This window comes from Mustela lutreola, chromosome 4 (genome assembly GCF_030435805.1).
Source record: "Mustela lutreola isolate mMusLut2 chromosome 4, mMusLut2.pri, whole genome shotgun sequence".
NCBI lineage: Eukaryota > Metazoa > Chordata > Mammalia > Carnivora > Mustelidae > Mustela > Mustela lutreola.
Genome location: NC_081293.1, coordinates 7,272,092 through 7,291,356, shown reverse-complemented (window position 1 = coordinate 7,291,356; position 19,265 = coordinate 7,272,092). Strand labels below are relative to the sequence as shown.

Sequence of the window (19,265 nt, the reverse complement as noted above, 5' to 3'; positions counted from 1 at the left end):
TCGGGGCCCTCTTTCCTTGATTCCCCAGAGGGAGGCCTTCGGAGGAGGGCTCACCTGTGGCTTTGTCCTCAACCCACGCTGTGTCCTTTTCTCTCTTCCCAGTACGCCTGTGGAATCGAGGCTGAAGTGGTGGGGAAACCTTCTCCTGAGTATTTCCAGTCGGCCCTGAAGGAGATGGGGGTGGAAGCCCATGAGGTAGGGAGGTCTCCTGAGGGAGCCCGTGTGTGGAAGCCGCTCGGTCGGGGGCGGCCTGGAGCGCGGGCCGGGGGGCTTAGGCACCTGTGGAGGCCGGCTGGGCAGCCCGGTGTGGACCCGGCCCTCCACGAGAGCTGGTTTTACTGGGAAGGGGGAGAAAGCCCCAAGAGGAGGCCCGCTGAATGCTTTCAGGCGGCGAAATTCGTGTCAGCCTTGAGTCAGAAACAAAGGCCTGTGGCCGTTTCTAAGTGACTTCTGCTGCTTCTCTGGAAGGATAAGAATTGACGTGCCCTACTACTGTGTTCACAGTAGTTCACAGAAGAGGTGAGGGGCGGCCAGCCGGGGGATCAGCGGAAGGCGTGGGGGCCTGGCCGAGGGTTGCATGGGCTGCCAGACTGTGCTCGCCTCAGTGCTGCGGGGTACACGCTGGGTACGTGCAGGCCCCGGGGGTGCCTGCCCGCATCCGGGGGACAGTGGTCAGTGGACAAGAGCAGGAGTTCAGGGGACCTGCCCCGCTTCCACCGGGCGCTGCTTGAGTCCAGCTGTGCCTGCCCTCCGAGAAGCCACTTCGATGTGAAGCACTGACCAATGAACTGATGAATGAAGATTCTGGAAGAGCCTATGACGGGATTCCTCACATGGTCACAGGCGGCTAGGATGACATGGCAACATCAGAAGCAAGAAGAAATGGAAGATGACAACACCCACAATGGAGTTTTTTTTTAAAGGATCTTATTTATTTGAGAGAGGGAGACAGTGTGAGAGAGTGTGCAGCATGAGCAGAGGGGAAGGGCAGAGGGAGAGGGAGAAGCAGACTCCCAGCTGAGTGGGGAGCCCGATGCGGGGCTCCATCCCAGGACCCCAGGATCATGACTCAAGGCGAAGTCAGACGCTTAACTGACTGAGCCACCCAGTCGCCCCACAACTGATTTTTCTTAATACCACTTACCTTTTAAAGAGTCAGAATGGCAGGTAAGACGTGGGGAAGGAGAATGTTTCTGCCTCTTCCTATGTTGACTTATTCCGTCGTCTCTTTAGCTGGACTGTTCGGTTCCTCCTCCGTGGAAGAAAAGCTCACGTGAGGCTGCACCAGCCCAGCCCAGTCAGCCTGGGCTTTTCCAGTCTGTCCCTGCCCTTGACCACACCTGCGTGTATGTTCCTCCTCTGCTTTTGGACTCAGATGGCCGTCTAACTCTGCAGACATAATTAAGACAACCAGAGCTGCTGGGGCGCCTGGGTGGCTCAATCGGTTAAGCGTCTGCCTTCGGCTCAGGTCATGATTCCAGGGTCCTGGGATCCCCGAGTCCTGTGTTGGGCTCCCTGATCAGTGGGGAGTCTGCCTCTCCCTCTGCCTGCTACTCCCTCTGCTTGTGCTCCCTCCCTCTCTCTCCCTGTCAAATAATTAAATAAAATTTAAAAAGAAAAAGAAAAAAGAAAAGATAAAGACAACCAGAGATTAGATAGTATATAGATTAATGCTATGTCTTGAGTATATATCTCTGAAATCCTCACTACATGGAAATCCTGGAAACCCACTTAATTTGCAGGAACATTGATCTGCTTTGCTGCTCACAGAGATTTAGGGCTGTGGGAGGTCTAAGCTGCAGAAGTTTCTTTCATTGTACTTTTGTTCTGCCCTTGTTTTCGAAAATTCTAATTTGTAACTACTGTTATCAGAAAAAACATTTCAACCAAGTTTCTCGTTGGAAATTAACAGTCCTACCTGATGACTGTCCCATCACCTGATGACTTTATTTCTTACCCCATCCAGTGAGAAGTTAATAATTACAATTTTCTATGTTTATTCTAGACTCGGGTGTATTGGGGAGAGTCACATGTTGAGGCTGACTGAAATAATTCTGATGGGGCTATGCGGCGTGCTTGTGGACAAGCACATCTGAGCTAGTGTGGCAGAAAACCATGATAAAATGGAAATTTTATGTCCTTGCAAGCGTTCTGGGTTTGTAAAATTACCTTCGTCTCTTAGAAATCAAATGCTTACGTTAGTAATGATAAAATAAGAGGACACTTCTCCATTTAAAACAAAAAACAAAACAGTTCATTGAAAAGACAATATGTAACAAGATTCAAAGAATATGTATTTTGCCACCCTTACATGATGACTGTGTTTGAGACAGATGGCCTTCCCAACATGTATCTTAAAAAAAAAAAACAGTTACGATTTTGGTGTCCACAGTGCTCCCATTTCCCAGGTGGTGTGGTGCTGGCCCCCAGCAGCAGGTGGTTTTCTAAGAACATCATTGAAAAGACAAGGGGCACATGCCTGCAGCCAGCCGAGGCCGCCCCGATGTCCGTTTTGGACATGACAGTGGGGACAGCATCCTGTGGTGAGGCAGGTGTCCCCAGGATCACTGTGGTGTTCCCTTCTTGATAGACCCGAACTTCCCACATGTTCGAGTCTCGAGCACTGGTCTCTCGTGATGCATGGAGGAGGCTGGCCCACTGCCTCGGATATCCAGAACCGCTGCCCTCAGCCTTATTGACATCTGTGAATGCCAGAGGGCACAGGGTGTCTGGGGTTCTTAGGAAGAACCCAGGAAATGTCTTGTGAGGACATCTTCTCTGGTAGAAGAGAAGAGGCTTGTGTTTTGAATGAAGACCACGGGCACAATGACCCTGGGTTTTCAAGACTTTGTTTCCTAGGGCAGAATTTCTTTTTTTATTGTGGCATGTTACAGAGTGACTCTCCCCATATAGCCATAGCTCAGATTGAACAATTAAAACATTTTGCCACATTCTCTTCTTTTTCCTTTCTTTTTTTTTAGAAACTTTTTCTTTCTTTCTTTCTTTTTTTGCTGTTTTTTTTTGTTTTGTTTTGTTTTGTTTTAAGATTTTATTTGTTTATTTGACAGAGAGAAACACAGTGAGAGAGGGAACAGAAGCAGGGAGAGTGAGAGAGACACTTGGGCTTCCTCCTTAGCAGAGAGCCCTCTGCAGGCCTCAATCCCAGGACCCCGGGACCATGACTGAGCCAAAGGCAGACGCTTAACAACTAAGCCACCCAGGCCCCCCCCCTCCCCCCCGCTGTTGCATTTCAAACCCCAGGTTTGTTGTTATTGTGTCGTTTCGCATTATAGTACGTCTTTCCAAAAAAGATGGTTATTTTTGACATAACTCCAATGTGTTGAAACATCTAACAATGGCCAGCAAACACATAAACAGATGCTCGTCAAACAGTGTCGTCAGTCATTTGGGAAGTAAATGCAAGTCAAAATGGGGTTAAGCCTCTGCCTTCGGCTCAGGTCATGATCCCAGGGTCCTGGGATCAAGCCCCGAGTCGAGTCGGGCTCTCTGCTCAGCAGGGAGCCTGCTTTGCCCTCTCTCGGCCTGCCTGCTGCTCTGCCTACTTGTGATCTCTGTCTGTCAAATAAATAAATAAAATTAAAAAAAAAAAAAACACAACTACAGTGAGCGCCCACCTCACACCACCTGGAAGGTCATCCATAATCATTTTTTAAAAAAGATTATTTATTTATTTGACAGAGAAAGAAAATGCATGAGCAGGGGGAGGGGCAGAGGGAGAAGCAGACTCCCCCTTGAGCAGGGAGCCCGACACGGGGCTCAATCCCAGGACCCTGGATCATGACCTGAGCTGAAGGCAGATGGTTAATCGACTGAGCCACCCAGGCGTCCCTATCCATAATAATTTTAAAAACAAAAACAACAGAAGATGGCCAGCGCTGGCGCGGATGTGGAGACGCTGGAACCCTCCTGTGGGGAGACCGGCCAGGATGTGAAATGGAGCGGCTGCTGTTGAGAACCGCTTCTGGATGAGGGAAACAGAAGCACTATATGACCTGGCAATTCCACTCCGACGATGGCATCCAGAACGATGGAAAACAGGTGTTCAAACAAAACCTTACCGTGAGTGTTCAGAGCAGCGCTCACGGTAACCAAAAGGCAGAAACAATGTGAACGTTCAGGGGCATTTGCACAGAGCAACGAAATGGGGGCTGTTCACACAATGGGATAGTTCAGCCGTAAAAAGAACGAAATGCTGATCAGTGGTGCAGTGTGGAGCCTGGAAAACACTACGGTAAATGAAGGAAGCCAGACACAAAAGGCCACATTTTACATGTAACGTGGCATTTCTGTGAGATGTCCCAAACAGGCAAATCAGAAATCTAAAACACGTTAGTGGTTGCCGGGGCTGGGGGCGGGGGAGTGGGGACTGGCTGCTGATGGGGACAGTCTCCCTTTGGGGTGATAAAAGTGTCTGGAGCTGGATGGGGTGACAGTCCTACAACATGGTGAATGTACTTAATGCCACCGATTTGTACACTTTAAATGCCGACGGTAAATTTTGTGTTTTTGTTGTCACGGTGGGAAAAAACTCTACCTACAAAATCAACAGTGATTGCCTAGTATTAACCGGTAATCAGATTTAAAGTTCCCTGGCTGTCTCAGAAATGTTCTTTCATGTTGATTTGTTTGACTCAAGTCCAAACAGGATCCGTACCTTGCATGTGGTTGTTTTGTCTCCGAAACTTCTCATTTTAACTTTTTATCATGGAACATTTGTAGTGCCTATGCAAGGAGAGAGAGTAGTATAATGAACTCCTAGGTACCCATAACCGAGCTTCGCTAGTGATCAACTTACAACCATTTAGAAAAAACTTACTTTTAACTGTTCATTTTGAAGTGATTTCATACTTACAAAAGTTGCAAAATTAGCACAAAGAATTTTCCACATGCCCTTTGCCGGCTTCTTCAAATGCTAACGTCTTATACGATAGTCATAGAACAGTGATAAAATCACATGTCATCAGCCAGCCGCCAGCGTCGTTGTGTGGGACACATGGCTTGTAGCAGTTGCCTTCCCCCAGGGTCCTTCCTTCTGGGCCAGAACCTCAGTCCTTTTTGTCTCTAAGCATGGTGACATTTTTGAAGAGTTCTAGCTGACTCTTTTGTAGATTTTGCCTCAATTTGGTTTTCTTCCTCATGTCTCCTTGTGACTTAATTTCATTTTAGGTTACGCATTTTTGGCAGGAATGTCCCAGAAACAGTGCTGTGCCCTCTCGGTGCACTCCAGCAGGAGACACGTGAGGGCATGTCGCCCTGTTGTTGCTAAGTGTCCCTTTGATGAATGTCAGAGGTGACCTGTGCCAGGGTTCTCCACACTGCAGGATTACTCCCTGTCCCATGTAACTAGTAAGTGGGAAAGCATGTTGACTGTATAAATAACCTCTTTCCCATCACTCTTTTCCTTTCTTAATGTTTGCATCCACTGATAATTCTTTTTATTTTTTCTTAAGATTTCATTCATTTATTCGACAGACAGAGATCACAAGTAGGCAGAGAGGCAGGCAGATAGAGGGGGAAGCAGGCTCCCCACTGAGCAGAGAGCCTGATGCGGGGCTTGATCCCAGGACTCTGGGATCATGACCTGAGCCGAAGCAGAGGCTTAACCCACTGAGTGACCTAGGCACCCCTCCACTGATAATTGGAGCAGTAATAACTGCTTCAGGTAAGAATTATCAGTGGAGGGGTGCCTAGGTCACTAGGCACTATACATATATCCTGGTGTATCTGTATTTCCATTTCTGTCATTCCTTTATATTTATTAGCTCAATTTTACTGTAAGAAAGAGTTTTCTTTTTTTCCCCATTGACTTGTTTGTTCCAACTTGGACCAAAGGATATTTATTTTATTGCCCAAGTTATAGTCCATTCCTATTGTTATTAATTTTGTTGCTCAGATTGTCCCATATTTAGCCATTAAGTAATCTTCAAGATTAATAGCCACTTATTTAATCTGTACTCCACCCATTCTTCTCCCCTAAATTATTTTGAGTCATATCCCAGAAATCCTGTTCCTTCATCTGTCAATGTTTCTTTGTTCCCAGATGATAGGAATTCTTTTTAAAGCCATAGGTAATGCCATAGGTAATGCCATCTCCATGTCTAATACCAACAATAATTCCGTGATATCATCAAATATCCAGTTATTGTTCACATTTCCTTGATGGGTTTTTTTTTTTTTAAAGATTTTATTTATTTATTTGACATAGAGACAAAGAGAGAGGGAACACAAGGAGGGGAGGCTGGAGAGGGAGAAGCAGGCTTCATGCTGAGCAGGGAACCTGATGTGGGACTCGATCCCAGGACCCTGGGATCATGACCTGAGCCACCCAGGCATCCCTCCTTGATGGTCTTAAAATTGTTCTACGTTGCTTACAATTTGTTTGAATCAGATCCAGATGAAACTCTTGCATTGTTATTGGTCAATGAGAATCTCAGGTGTTCTTTAATCTCCTGGTTCCCTCTACTCCCAGCCCCCAATCGCCCTTTTGTTTTTCCTTGCCACGTGGTGAAGAGGAAATTGGGTGGTTTGTTGCATGGTCTAGATTTTCTTGGTTGCACCACTGGTATACTCTCACTTGCTCTTCCGTTCTTGTTCTCTGAATATTGACAGTAAGATCTACAAGTTTGCTCAGAGTCTGGTTCAGTTTTTGGATGACTGCTTACAGGTGGTGGTGTGTCCTCTGTCAGCAGGTGGAGAATGTCCACTTGTCCCCTTCTGTATTATTAGCTGCTGTTCGTGATTGGTGCCAACTCCTTTAATTCATCCTGGACCATAGAATGGAGCTGTATTAATTCTTCCATCCCTTCTTCGTTTTCCCCTCTGGGTTACTTGTATATCAGAAAGCTTCTCACCAACTGTTTGTTACCCTGAGGTACAGTTCACATAGGGAGCTCCAGATAAAGGCCTATTTCTTTTTCATTGTTCATTAGTTTTCACAATAATGAGTTGATTCTCTAGCATCCTCCCAAGGTGACGAAGGAGATTTGAAACTATACATATATCACTATGAATAGATAGATTTAAGACAGATAGATTGATGAGTTTCGATCCATTGCAGTCATTATCTTATTCATATCAAAAGTATTTCATCTTTGACCAGTGGAACCCCCTTCAAGCTGGCCTCTAAGTCCTTCTGACCCGATCTCAGGAGTCTTTGAGGTTCTTTATTCCCTGTTATGAGAGGATCTTCCACACCTGCCATGTATATTTTCTGTCTCAGGCCCGGGATTCACCTTTCTTCCAAGGAGCCATGCTTACCTTTGGTGGAAAATGGTATTTAGAAACCATACTGGGAACATGAAGGGTTCTTGTTGCTATTGGGTTGATCATCATTTCTAAATTTCTAAGCCTTTTTAAAAAATTTTAAGATTTATTTATTTGATGGGGGAAGCACGAGTGTGGAGAGGGGCAGAGGGAGAGGGAGAAGCACACTCTCTGCCAGGCAGGGAGGCTGATGCTGGGGTTGATGCCAGGACCCTGGGATCATGACTTGAGCTGGAGGCAGATGCTTAACCAACTGAACCACCCAGGCACCCCTTTTTTGAGCCTTTTTAGTCAACCAGGCTCAGAACAGTATTTATCTTTCTTTTTTTTTTTTTAAGATTTTATTTATTTATTTGACAGACAAAGATCACAAATAGGCAGAGAGGCAAGCAAAGAGAGGGGGGACGCAGCCTCCCTGCTGAGCCAAGAGCCCCACAGGGGTCTCAATCCCAGGACCCTGAGATCATGACCTGAGCTGAAAGCAGAGGCTTAACCCACTGAGCCAGCAAGGTGCTGCGAAAAGTATCTTTCTTTAAATATGAACTACATCTGGAGTTCATACTGAAACCTCTGATGTGTCAGGCCAGTGGGTTTCTACTTGACCTCATCAGTCTTCTATCTCTATTTCCTTTTTCCAATCAGAAAGCTTGGCTCTCAAGGATATCAACAGAACCAGTCGTTTGTTTTCATCCATTGTACACACAAGAGTCTTGAGTTCCAGAAATTATGGGAAAGAAACCAAACAAGAAGAGTCTGGTGCTACCACAGGGTTAACAGTGCCCCGAGACTGAGCCACTGTTGTGGTTGGTATCCCAGTGGACCGGATGGCCATCACAATGTCACTGTCCTGACCCTTACTGTTTACAATTTCTTTTTTTGGCAGTTCTTTTTTTGTATTGAGCACTTCCTTCTAAAAATTTATGGCCAAAATGCTGGGTTTTAGAGCCACAGGCATAGTTCTTCTCCGGATGGTATGCCACCAACATGACCCTCTTTGAATTCACTTTACTTACCATTTTTAGGGAACTGGTTTTCAACATTTACATTTTTTATAGTTATGTAAAATATTTACTTGGCTCCAAAATCAAATCCATAAAACGAGATATAGTCAAGGAAGTTGAGCTTCTGTCCTTTTCTTTCTCTTTCTACTCATCTCATTGGAGCCCTTTTTATAAATATTATGGCTTACCTTTTCATTTCTTAAATATAAAGTTATGTATATATATATATTTATTTGTTTTTAACAGGTTTTATATATGTATTTATTTATTTATTTTATAGAGAGAGCAAGCTCCCATGAGCTGGGGTGGCACAGAGGGAGAGGGAGAGGGAATCTCAAGCAGACTCTGTGCTGACCATGGAACCCAGTTTGGGGCTCCATCCAACGACACCGAGATCATGACTTGAGCCGAAACCAAGAGTTGGACGCTCAACCAACTGAGCCAGCCAGGTGTCCTTGTCCATATTTATATTCTCATAGGATAAATTTAAGAAAGAATAAATTCTTCTACTCTGTAACAAATTATCTTAAGAAAGGCTAATGTAACATGAGTTTTAAAAACCAGTATTTAGGGGGCGCCAGGGGGCTTGGTTGGTTAAAGCATCTGCCTTTGGCTCAGGTCATGGTCTCAGGGTCCTGAGATCAAGCCCCATATTGGGCTCCCTGCTTGGTGGGGAGTCTCTCTGTGCTCTCTCTCTCAAATGAATAAATAAAATCTTAAAAAACTAACAAAACAACCAACCCCAGTATTTAGAATTCTACATTCTGACAGTTTCGTTGGTTATGTTGTATAGTTCAACCTGGCATGGTTCCCCCCTCCCCTTTTTGCTTTTTGGCATTTTTCAATTATTTTTGCAGAGGGCACCTTTTACATTCTGAGAACTGCCCTCCCCACACCTGAGAGAGCAGCGGAGGCCTGCATGGGGGGCAGGTTAGTCTGGGCATCTCATCTGGTGGGGGCTGGGGGTTCTGGGGTGGGCTTTGGCTTGGGGATTCCCCGGGAATCTCTTGGATAGGTTGAGGTCCCTGCGGTGGTTGTGTGTGTCGGAGGCCGGATGGCTGAGGGCTGGTTTGCTCCAGCAGCCCCCAGCTCAGGCGGCAGAGCTGAATCTTACTTACCTCTCATATTATCATTCTCCCTTCCGCCCTCACGTGCCGTTTCTGTCTCTCCTCTCGACAGACAGATGAGTGGCAACTGCCTGTTGTTAACACTCTCACTCCCTGTTTTTCTAAAATGTTCGTTCATTTATGATGTTTTGAGCCTCAGAATGTGTAGACATTTTAAGGCAGTATTTCAGAATAAGGCCATTTCAGATGAACTGTGTCTTAGGTACAAGGTAATAAATTCTCTGTTCCTACTTCTTTATTTTTAATGAAAAATGCCTGTGAGGAGCGGTCTTGCTCCCGCAGTGCCAGGCTGTGGCAAATCTTAAATTTTTCAAGCTGCTTTAATCAATAAAGTTATCACCAGTCATTTCCCTTGATAACTGCTCCTTCCAGGCCCCAGCCCGCTTCCACTGATGTGCCCTCCACCTGCCTTCGGAATGGACATAACTACCCAAATCCAATTTTCATTCTAACCTTTCCTCAATAGCCTAGAAAGAACAGATTGCTGGTATTACTCTAATAGATTGGAAATTCAAACCTCTTAGAGGTAAACGGGCCCTTTCTGGGAGTCAGTAATAAGGCAAAGGATAACATACCTTAAAGGTTACTTCTAGAAATACCTAATTTCTCATGGCTTAAGGCTTCTGAAGCAGTGCAGTTTTTTAGCTTCCTACCGCAGCCCAAATGATGTGAGGGTTTTGGCAGTTTTCTGTATATACCGAAATTGCGTCTGTTGCAAATTACGCAGGTTTCGTGGAAATTGGGACTGTTGAAACCAGAGGGCTTAATTAGCACAGGGGCCAAGAAGCTGAGGGCTGGGGGTGCCCATTTCACAGGCAGGGAACCTGAGGCTCAGAGAGGAAGGATCTTGACTGCCTGGAGCCCCGTGTGTGTTGGGCACACCCGGGTACCGTCACGTCCCTGCTTATTTCACCAAGTCCTTAACGCCAGTCCTTGTCCGAGGTCCTTGCATTTCCATTTTAAGGTCAGGGCAGCAGTTCCCCACCTCTGCACTCTGACATTTTGGGGCCAGATCATTCTTTGTGGTGGAGGGTGGCTGTCCTGTGCAATCCTGCCCCCAGAGTGAAAGCACAGGTGTCTCCAGATGTTGCCAAACGTCCCCCCAGGGGCCAGATTGTCCCCAGGTGAGAATCACAGCATTAGGGAGGAGTCACAGAAACCCTAGTACTGAGCCCTAGATATTCTGCTGATGAGGCACGTGTCCACGACCCTGTCCCCTCCAGGCCTTTGCTGTACCCTGGTTCTCAAGGAGGGGGCCGGCCACATTGCAGGATTTTTAGGCTTGGTGAATGAACTTTGAAAAGGTGTATGTAGTACTACAGTATCACTTGCTATTTTGGAAACGACTAAATATCGTTGGCAGAATTACATATTATAGACGGTGAAGTTAGACAGGATCTAAGTGGGGAGGATAAATGCCCTCAGGGCAGCCTGTTGAATATGGGGGCGAGGTTTGTAGGTTTATCCCGAGAGGGCTAGGCATAAAACGTGGACGCTGTCCTTCTGCTCGCTGGTTCTCAGATCATGCATTCTACCGATGTGGCTATGGGGCCAGGCAGTTAACTCTAGTGGTGAGACCTGTGGCTGGGGAGTGACTGTCCATGTGGGGCCACTGGGGGCCACTCATTTCTCTCATGGCCTCCTCCCCATCATGGATTTCCACGGAGGGCTCTTCCCCAGTCCCCTCCACCTGCTCGGCCCTGCCCCCCCGCTGCGTGGACATTCTCGGCTGTCAGTTCAGGGGCCCCTGGTTGGGACAGTGTGAGTGGAGCTCCAGGAGCGAGGGGGCCAGGAGGAGAGGCTCATCTGCACCTGCGGCCCCAATTTGAACGTGAAGCTCTGCCTCGAGACAGTGACAGACCTAGACCCGCAGCCTCGGGTTTGAGCCACCCAGGTGGCCTGTAACCACCCCCTGTGGTCGGACGCTGGGCTTGACTCCCAGTTTCCCTCTTGTGCCTAGCCCTGTGAACACCCTTGAACGCACGTCCTTTGGCACATACCTGATTTGTGGAGAAATCCCACCTAGCGGGGTAGTTGTTGGGCCGTGAGGCACAGGGCTGATTTCTGTTTCAGAAAGGTGGGCTCAGTTACCTTCCTTACCAGCCGTAACCCCCCACGGCCTCGCCACACCCAGCTTCTTCCTTCCTGTAGAACAGTGGCCGTTGCGTTGTGCTGTGTGCATCCTGCCTCACGAATGTGTCCGACTGGGGTCGGGCGGGGAATGACTTAGCAGCGAGCCGTCCGCAGGTCTCGAGGGGGTCTGGGTGCCGGCGACAGACCCGAGGCTCCTCGAGAGCTGGATGTCCCCCCGAGGCGTCTCCCTGTGGGTGTGTGCGCCCCTCGGGCGGAGATCCGCACGGAGCCCAGTGCTCCGTCCCCGCCAGCGCTGCGGCCCCGCAGGAGGGAGAGTGCTCCTGGGCAGATGCCCGGATGGCCGGAAGTGTGTGCCCGGGATGACCGGAAGTGTATGCCACGTGCGCTTGCCTGGGAAGGCTCCTTGGCCCTGAAGGGCTGCGCTCCCGGACTTCGTTCCCGGTGAGAACAGCACCCGGGATGGTAAAGAGAGGGCGGCCGGCAGGATCTCGGAAAGGGGAGTGAATCCGCGTCAGGGCTCGAGCCGGAAAGCCTGCCTGCAGGACGGCCGTGCGGCCGCCCGCCCCCCCGGATCTCCGCGCCCCGCGCGAGTCCGCGCTCGCGTGTCCCGCTGCCGTCCTGCAGTCAGCGAGGAGGCGCGTCCCCGGCCTGACAGGTAGGGGTTTTATTTCCCCCGACAGCGCACCTCTTGACCTCTATCTTCTTGCCAATGATTTTTTAAATCCTAAATGATTTGGCAATAATTGCTCCTCCTGGCGTGATTATTGCCCTTCACTGATAGTAAATCTGTGAAATCCCCGGGGGCCCCGGCGCCTTTTGGTATGCGGAGCCCACAAGCTGGCCCGGACAGGCATCGCTGCTCCGGGCAGCTGCACAGCCCGTGTCCCCGCACCCCTGCGCCCCCCCCCCCCAGCCTCACACGCGGCCTGGGGTCCGGCGGCGGCTCATCGGGCGCAAGGCCAGCTGCTGCTGCTCCCGACGTCTTCCTCCGAGGGCCCGGATCTCTGCTTCCATATTTGGGGGCCACAGCAACCAATGTGCTTGCCCCGCGAAGGCCCGCGGGGCTCTGTTCTGAGGGGGAAGAATTTATGCCGCCTTGGGAGTGTGTGAGCATAAAACTGTATTTTCCCCAGGAGCGTGGAAGGCGTGAGGGTTGACGACCTTGTCATTCCCAGGGAATCTAGCAAGGTGGCCCCTGGAGCCTTGGCTAGCAGCGGACAGAAGCCTAAGCTGGAGTGTTGTGTCTGTTTCCAGGCCAACTTACGGGTCTCAGGACAACTCCTTGAGAGGCCAAAGCAGAGTCTCCTGCTGGGGCTCCTGGCTGGTTCCCCGCCTGGGCCGAGCCCTCCCCCTGCTCGAATGCCCTCCTCCCAGCTGAGGCGTGTGGGGGCCTGGGTGGCCCCCGCTTGCAGGATCTCCCCGTGTGTACATCAGCTGCTGTTGCAGCCCCCGTCGGGTCAGGATGCATGCGTTGCCACTGGCTCGCTCTTCTTTGGTGATTGATGATTTCCCCAGAGCTGCACGGGAGCTTGACAGACACAAAAATTAAACCCATTTGGATTTGGCAGTGTTCTCCCCAGCATCAGTCATTCTAGAAAAAACAATTTTGACCATATCCGGATCCTTGCCACCGGCACTTTTATTTACTTCATTTTTCTTTAAGTCAATTTATTTTTAAACACTTAAATAATTAAAAAAAAATTTTTTTAAATTAGGCTCCATGCCCAGTGTGGAGCCTAACATGGGGCTTGAACTCATGACCCTGAGATCAAGATCTGAGCAAAATCAAGACTGAACGCTTAACCAACTGAGCCACACAGGTGCCCCTAAATAAATGCATTTTTAAAATTTATTTATTTTTAAAGATTTATTTATTTATTTGAGAGAGGGAGCACAGAGTCAGGGGAGGGGCAGAGGGAGAGAATCATCAAGCAGAGCTCCCTGAGATGTGGGACTTGATCCCAGGACCCTGAGATCATGACCTGAATTGAAACCGAGAGCGGGACACTTAACCAACCGAGCCACCCGGGTGCCCCTAAATAAATGAATTTTGAAAGGAACTTTGATCAGTGCTATAAATGGAAAACCAGAATCACTTACTTCCCATAAATAGATTCCTCTAAAAATAAACACCAACTAGCTATGATAAAATGCATGTCCTTGTTTTACCGAAAATCAAATAGTGTGTCCCCCATATTTAGAACTGACTTTGGGAAGCGTGGGATTCGAGACAGGATCAGAGGGCATTTGTGAAGCGTATAAAGTTTAGAATATTCACTGGAAGAAATGCAATTTTTTTCAAGTTCTCCACGCATCTTGCGGGGGGCAGGACGGGAGCCGGAGCCGCTCACAATTGGCACAGTTCACTGTGTCCGTGTCTGAGCTTCCTCCTGGGGCCAGCATCTGCCTGTGGTTTCATTGGTGGAGGCCCCTTCAGCCTCTGCTTGAGTGTGATCAAGCGACGGGCTCGGTAGCCATGAGACAGCCTGGGGCTGTTGTCAGAAGAGCCTCATTCCACCCGGAACGACCTCTCTGGCCTCCAGAGTGGCACCAGCTCAGTCTCTGGCCTTCTCCACAATCTCCTCAGGATTCCTCCTGTTAATTTGAATGCCTGTTCAGATGTTTTCAAGCTTATTAACCTGTACTTTGTGGAATTCATTGTGTGGCTTGCCTTGGTGAATGGTGGCAGATGGGTTGTTAGTACCTCCTAACCTGGTTGGCCTCTTTTGCTCAGATCAAAGCTCAAAACATCACTTCCTCCAGGAAGCCTTCCCTGACCACTACCCCTTCACAACCTCCTGTACTTTTGCAGAGTTCTTGGCTGTGTATTTGTGAACTTTCTGACGAAGCTCTGTCTTTTGCATTCCACTGGAGGCTTCACGAGGGCAGCGATGGTGTCTCTTTGACTCCCTGTGTCCTTACTGCCTGTCCCCAAAAGGGCTTGATACAAAAGAGCTGGGACACTGGAGGCAAGAATGCCATCATAGAGACTTGGAGTGTCTCCAACAGGGCTAGATTAGGAATTTCCCCACAAAACATTTCCTCTTTTTTTTTCCTTTTAAAGATGTACCATAAACAAATCTAGGCACTGTCCTTGATGCTTAACTTGCACGATTTCATTTAAATGCCACACTGTTTGTACCCATCTTACAGATAGAAGTGGAGGAGGCTTGCCTAAGACCACCGAGCTAGCAAATAACAAACCTGGGATGTGAGCCTGGTTGCTCTGTCCCTGTCTGAATCCCAAACTTAGTCTGTCCATTCTGCTCATCACATAGGGCCTGCCTTGTTTTCCACTACCTTGTACCCCTACTCTAAGATGGAAGACAGGGTCCATGTGGACTCCTGTTCCCCCCACCTCCCATGGGTGGAACTCCCCCAGCACGAATGCTTCACAGTCATCACTTTTATATTCCTTGACATTGGCTTGTGGGTTCCTTCATTGGTTCACCCTACCTGGCATCTGGGTTCCAGAGAGAAGACTTGTGGAGTAACTGTTGGTTTTGAAGCTTCTGTCCCGGCCCCATCAGGACACTGCCTTGTCACAGGGATCTGTTTTCTCAGGCCTGTTGGGCCTCCAACCACATAAATTCCTGACTGAACTTGAGAACAGATCTAGGAACGTGTTTGATGTCCGAGGCATTGGACTTTATTTCCACATCTCCTAAAATATTTTCAAGCTTTTAATCAGAGTTCTGTGGTAGCTGAGTGAGGGGAGCTGCTGTTTTTTCTTTAGAAACACATTTTCTTATTAAGAAAGTATGAATCAATTTGAACAAGAATATCAATAATACAGATCGACGCGGGCATAAGCACACCCGCTTGAATGGGAATGAATAAAGCTCAGGCAGTCCCGAAGTAGACTCTACCTTGGTGACCAGTGAAGAGTCTGCTCGACTTTGCCTCCTACCTGCCCCCAGACGTGGACAGCCACGCCTTCATCCCGAATACTGGTTCCCTCAATGAGCTCGTTAGCTGAGCTCCAGCATCACGTACCTGCCTGCGGGAGCTCACCTGCTACAGAAAGAGAGAATCAGTGCAGTGCAGGAGGGGACGTGCAGTGCAGGGGGGTAACCTGAGGGCTTTGGGGAGGGCCTTGGAGCCCCGGCAGCTTCAAAGGTGGTGGTCTTGAAAGCCTGTTAGGAGTTAGCCAGTAGAAGAAGGGGGCTAAGCGGACAGATGGGTTGCCATGCGTCATGGGTTACCCTCTCCCTGTTCCTCTGGGCAGATCTGTATTTCTAGTTAGTACCCTTTCCTTTTGCCTAAGAGACTTCCTTTTACATGTCTTTTGTGTGGATCTATTGGTGATGATTTCTTTTAGCTTAAGACATCTGAAAAGATCTTTATTTCACCTTTGTTTTTGAAAGATACTTTTGTAGGGTATAGAATTCTAGGTTGGCATTTCCCCACTGGCTACTCACGTGCATTGTTTTCAGTGGGAAATTGCATGTCTTATATTTTTTTTAAAAAAAGCATGTGATGTGCTTTTTTGCTTTTTTTTTTTTTTTTTTTTTTAAGGATTTTATTATTTTTTTGATAGAGAAAGACACAGCGAGAGAGGGAACGCAAGCAGGGTAAGTGGGAGAGGGAAAAGGAGGTTTGCCGCTGAGCAGAAAGCCCAGTCCTGGGATCGATCCTAGGACTCTGGATCATGACCTGAGCCAGATGCTTAACAACTGGGCCACCTAGGTAGTCCCCCACTTTTTTGTTTTTTTGCATCAGTAGTCTTAAGATTTTTGCCTTATCACTGACTTTGAGCAATTTGATTATGTTGTGCCTTAATGTAATTTTCTTCATGTTTCTTGTGTTTCATGTTGATTGGGATCTTGCATTTGTGGCTTTATGAGTTTTCTTGTGTTTGGAAGTTTTTCAGCCATTAGGAGGAAGTCCAATGTTGTTTCTGTCACCTCCTCTCATCTCACCATCAGGAATTCCAGTTGCACGTGTATCAGGCCCTTTGAAGTCACATCATAGTTTGATGAGACTCTCTGTTCACTTTTTTAAAATATTGTATTTATTTATTTGAGAGAGAGAGTGTGTGCACATGACCAGGGACAGGGAGGGACAGAGGGAGAGAGATAAGCAGACTCCCCTACTGAACAGGGAGCCCAATGTGGGGGGCTCCATCCTGGATCCCAGGATCATGACCCAAGTGGAAAGCACACGCTTACCCCAACTGTACCACTTAGGTGGCCCGCTCTGTTCATTTTTGTTAAATTATTTTTTCTCTTGCTTTTGTTTTGGTTGGTTTCTATTACTGTATCTCCAAGTTCATTAATGTTTTCTTCTGCATTGTATAATCCAGTATTAATTTCATCCAGCGGTTTTTCCATTCCAGACATAGTGTATCTCAAGTGCTAAAAATGTAAATGAAATGTAAGCATTATTTAGTACCACTCACTTGCCATCAGTTACAAATATCAGTAAGTTGCACTGTTACTAGTAATTAAAAATCAAAGCAGTTCTTCTCCATCTGAAAAAAATCCGGTCTAGTTGCCTGTTCTAGAACTTCAACTGGGATCTTTTCTTTTATCTGCCGTGTCCCTACTTAACTTTTGGAGCGTATGGAAGATAGTTGCGGTGACTAATATAATGTCCTTGTCTGGTGATTCCCACATCTGTGTGAGTTCTGGGTCAGTTGAGGCTGATTTTTTTTTTCTGCTCATTATGTGTGATATTTGTCTTCTTTGCATGTCTGATCACTTTTTTAAATTAGTTGCCAGATGCTGTGGATTTTACCTTTTTTGGGGGGCTGGTTATTTTGTTCTGGGATGTAGTTAAACAGCTTGGAAACAGTTGGATCTTTCCAGAGCTTGCTTTAAAATTTGGGAGTCAGCCCCAGAGCAGGGTTTGGTCTAAGGCTAATTACTCCCCACTCTGAGGCAAGGTGCTTCTGAGAACGCAACTCAGTGCCCCACGCATTATGAGACTTTCCAGTCTGGCTGGTGGAAACAGGCACTATTCCCACCCCCATGTGAGGTCTGGGTGGTGTTTTCTTTCATTTTCCAGAGTGATTCTTTCCCTGGCCTCGGGTGGTTTCCTCACTCACGTGTGCTGATCAGCGGTCTACGAATGCTGCCTCATTCAGAGGGACGCTCTGCATATCTGCGCCCGTCCTCTCTCTCTAGGGTGGCCTCCTCCTCTCTGACACTCCATCCTGGGAACTTCAGCTGCCTCAGTCTCCCAGCGCCTAGCTTTGTCCTCAATTCCAGGAGGCTGCCAGCCTTTGTGTGGTCCCGCCCTGCACCCACAGTCTGGAAGCCGGACTCCCCTTATGTTTCCAGTGTCTCAAATCACTGTCCTTCACTGCTTGATGTCCAGCGACTCAAAAACTGTTGTTTCTTCTAGTCTCTTTGGTTTTCTGGCCGTTTTGGGTGGGAGAGTATATCCCACAAGATGCTTTTTGAAATGACAGCCAGGCTGCAAGCATTTCCTTTGTGTGTGTGTGTGTGTGTTTGTTTGCACGTTAGTTTGGCTTTTGTAGTAATACCTTCATTATTGAAAGCAAGACCTCCTAAACTGTGAGCTACGAAGGTTTGCAGAAATTTAGTCAGTTTTCACAGAACTAGTGGTTGGCTCCTGGGTAGAGCATTTGGCTGCAGGTAAAATGGAGCCTGTGTTGGAGGAGAGGCAAGACAGGGTCGGCCTCCCCACACATCCCTGTGACACTGTGTCGTTTCAACCCCTGTGGGTTGATTTCACGTTGCCTACGTATGCGCTGTTAGAGCCCCTTGGCTGTTGGGCGGGGAATAGAGGGGTGCAGTGGGAGATATATTCAAGGTAGGTTGACTTTGAATCAATACCATGACAAAACTGCCTTGTTTAATTTGTATGGTGGTGGTTTTAAGCATCAAATCATGCGCTTGATTATGTCAGAAAAGATGAAGGAGCACAGAATAAACTTTCCTGACATCACTTCTGAGCTCATGTGTCTGCCCGGCAGGCCATCATGATCGGAGACGATATCGTGGGAGATGTTGGCGGTGCCCAGCGGTGCGGAATGAGGGCCCTGCAGGTGCGGACGGGAAAATTCAGGTGAGTGCCCCGCTCGTGGTCAGGTTCATCTGTCTGCCTTCCTCCGTGGATTCCGGGGGTGTCCCGTGTTTTTGTTTTGTTTTTTTCCCCCAAATAAAGGGGGTTGTTCTTTCCAAAAAGAATGGTATGTGGACATCTGCTGACCTCTGTGTAAGTGTGCCCTAAGATCAGGCCTCGCTGACCTTTTCGTCTCAGGAGTGGTCAAGTAAAGCGCTTTTGCTACAGGATCCAAGACTGAAAACTGGGGTTCGAATAGGGTGGAGCTTGGAAAGAAAGAGCAAGGCTCCAAGCTGTCCCCGGCCACAGCAGGTTGGGCTGCATTGGGGCCATGCTCATTTGGGCAAAGTGGTCAGAGCCTGCCCTGCCCCTGGAGCTTCCAGCCGGTGCCCCTCCTGGTCGCCCTCCGTCTGGGGCTCTGCCATGTCTGTTTGTGGGAGACAGGGAACCTCGAGAGAGCAGGTCCTTCCTCGGTCAGGGACCCCTTGGAACCAAACCTTGGTCTCCAGAGGAGCTTGTGTTAATCTCCTGGGTCAGAAGTGCAGCCTAGTCTCTGGCGGGTCCCCAGTGACACTTCTTAGGTCAGGGCGTGGGCATGGGGAAGTGCCCTGCGGTTTCGGGGTTTGGCTTGTGGAGGGTGTCTTAGACATCAGAGTATTGGCTTGTGTTTTCTGGACGGGTTTGATTGTGGCTGTTCAATATAATTTTGTAGCTGCTGGAGAGACTT

General features: G+C 48.1%; 1 protein-coding gene across 2 annotated transcripts in view; it reads left to right on the top strand.

Annotated features, from left to right (window-relative positions):
* LHPP (phospholysine phosphohistidine inorganic pyrophosphate phosphatase) overlaps nt 1–19,265 on the top strand; it is a 115,752-nt gene that overhangs the window by 29,125 nt on the left and 67,362 nt on the right. The window contains exons 5-6 of one of the 2 annotated variants that reach the window (XM_059172898.1): nt 103–195; nt 18,450–18,541. The exons of the other annotated variant lie outside the window; for it this stretch is intronic. Of the exons in view, the coding sequence (XP_059028881.1) occupies nt 103–195; nt 18,450–18,541 (185 nt within the window). The remainder of the gene's footprint in view (nt 1–102; nt 196–18,449; nt 18,542–19,265) is intronic. 2 annotated transcript variants of the gene reach the window in all.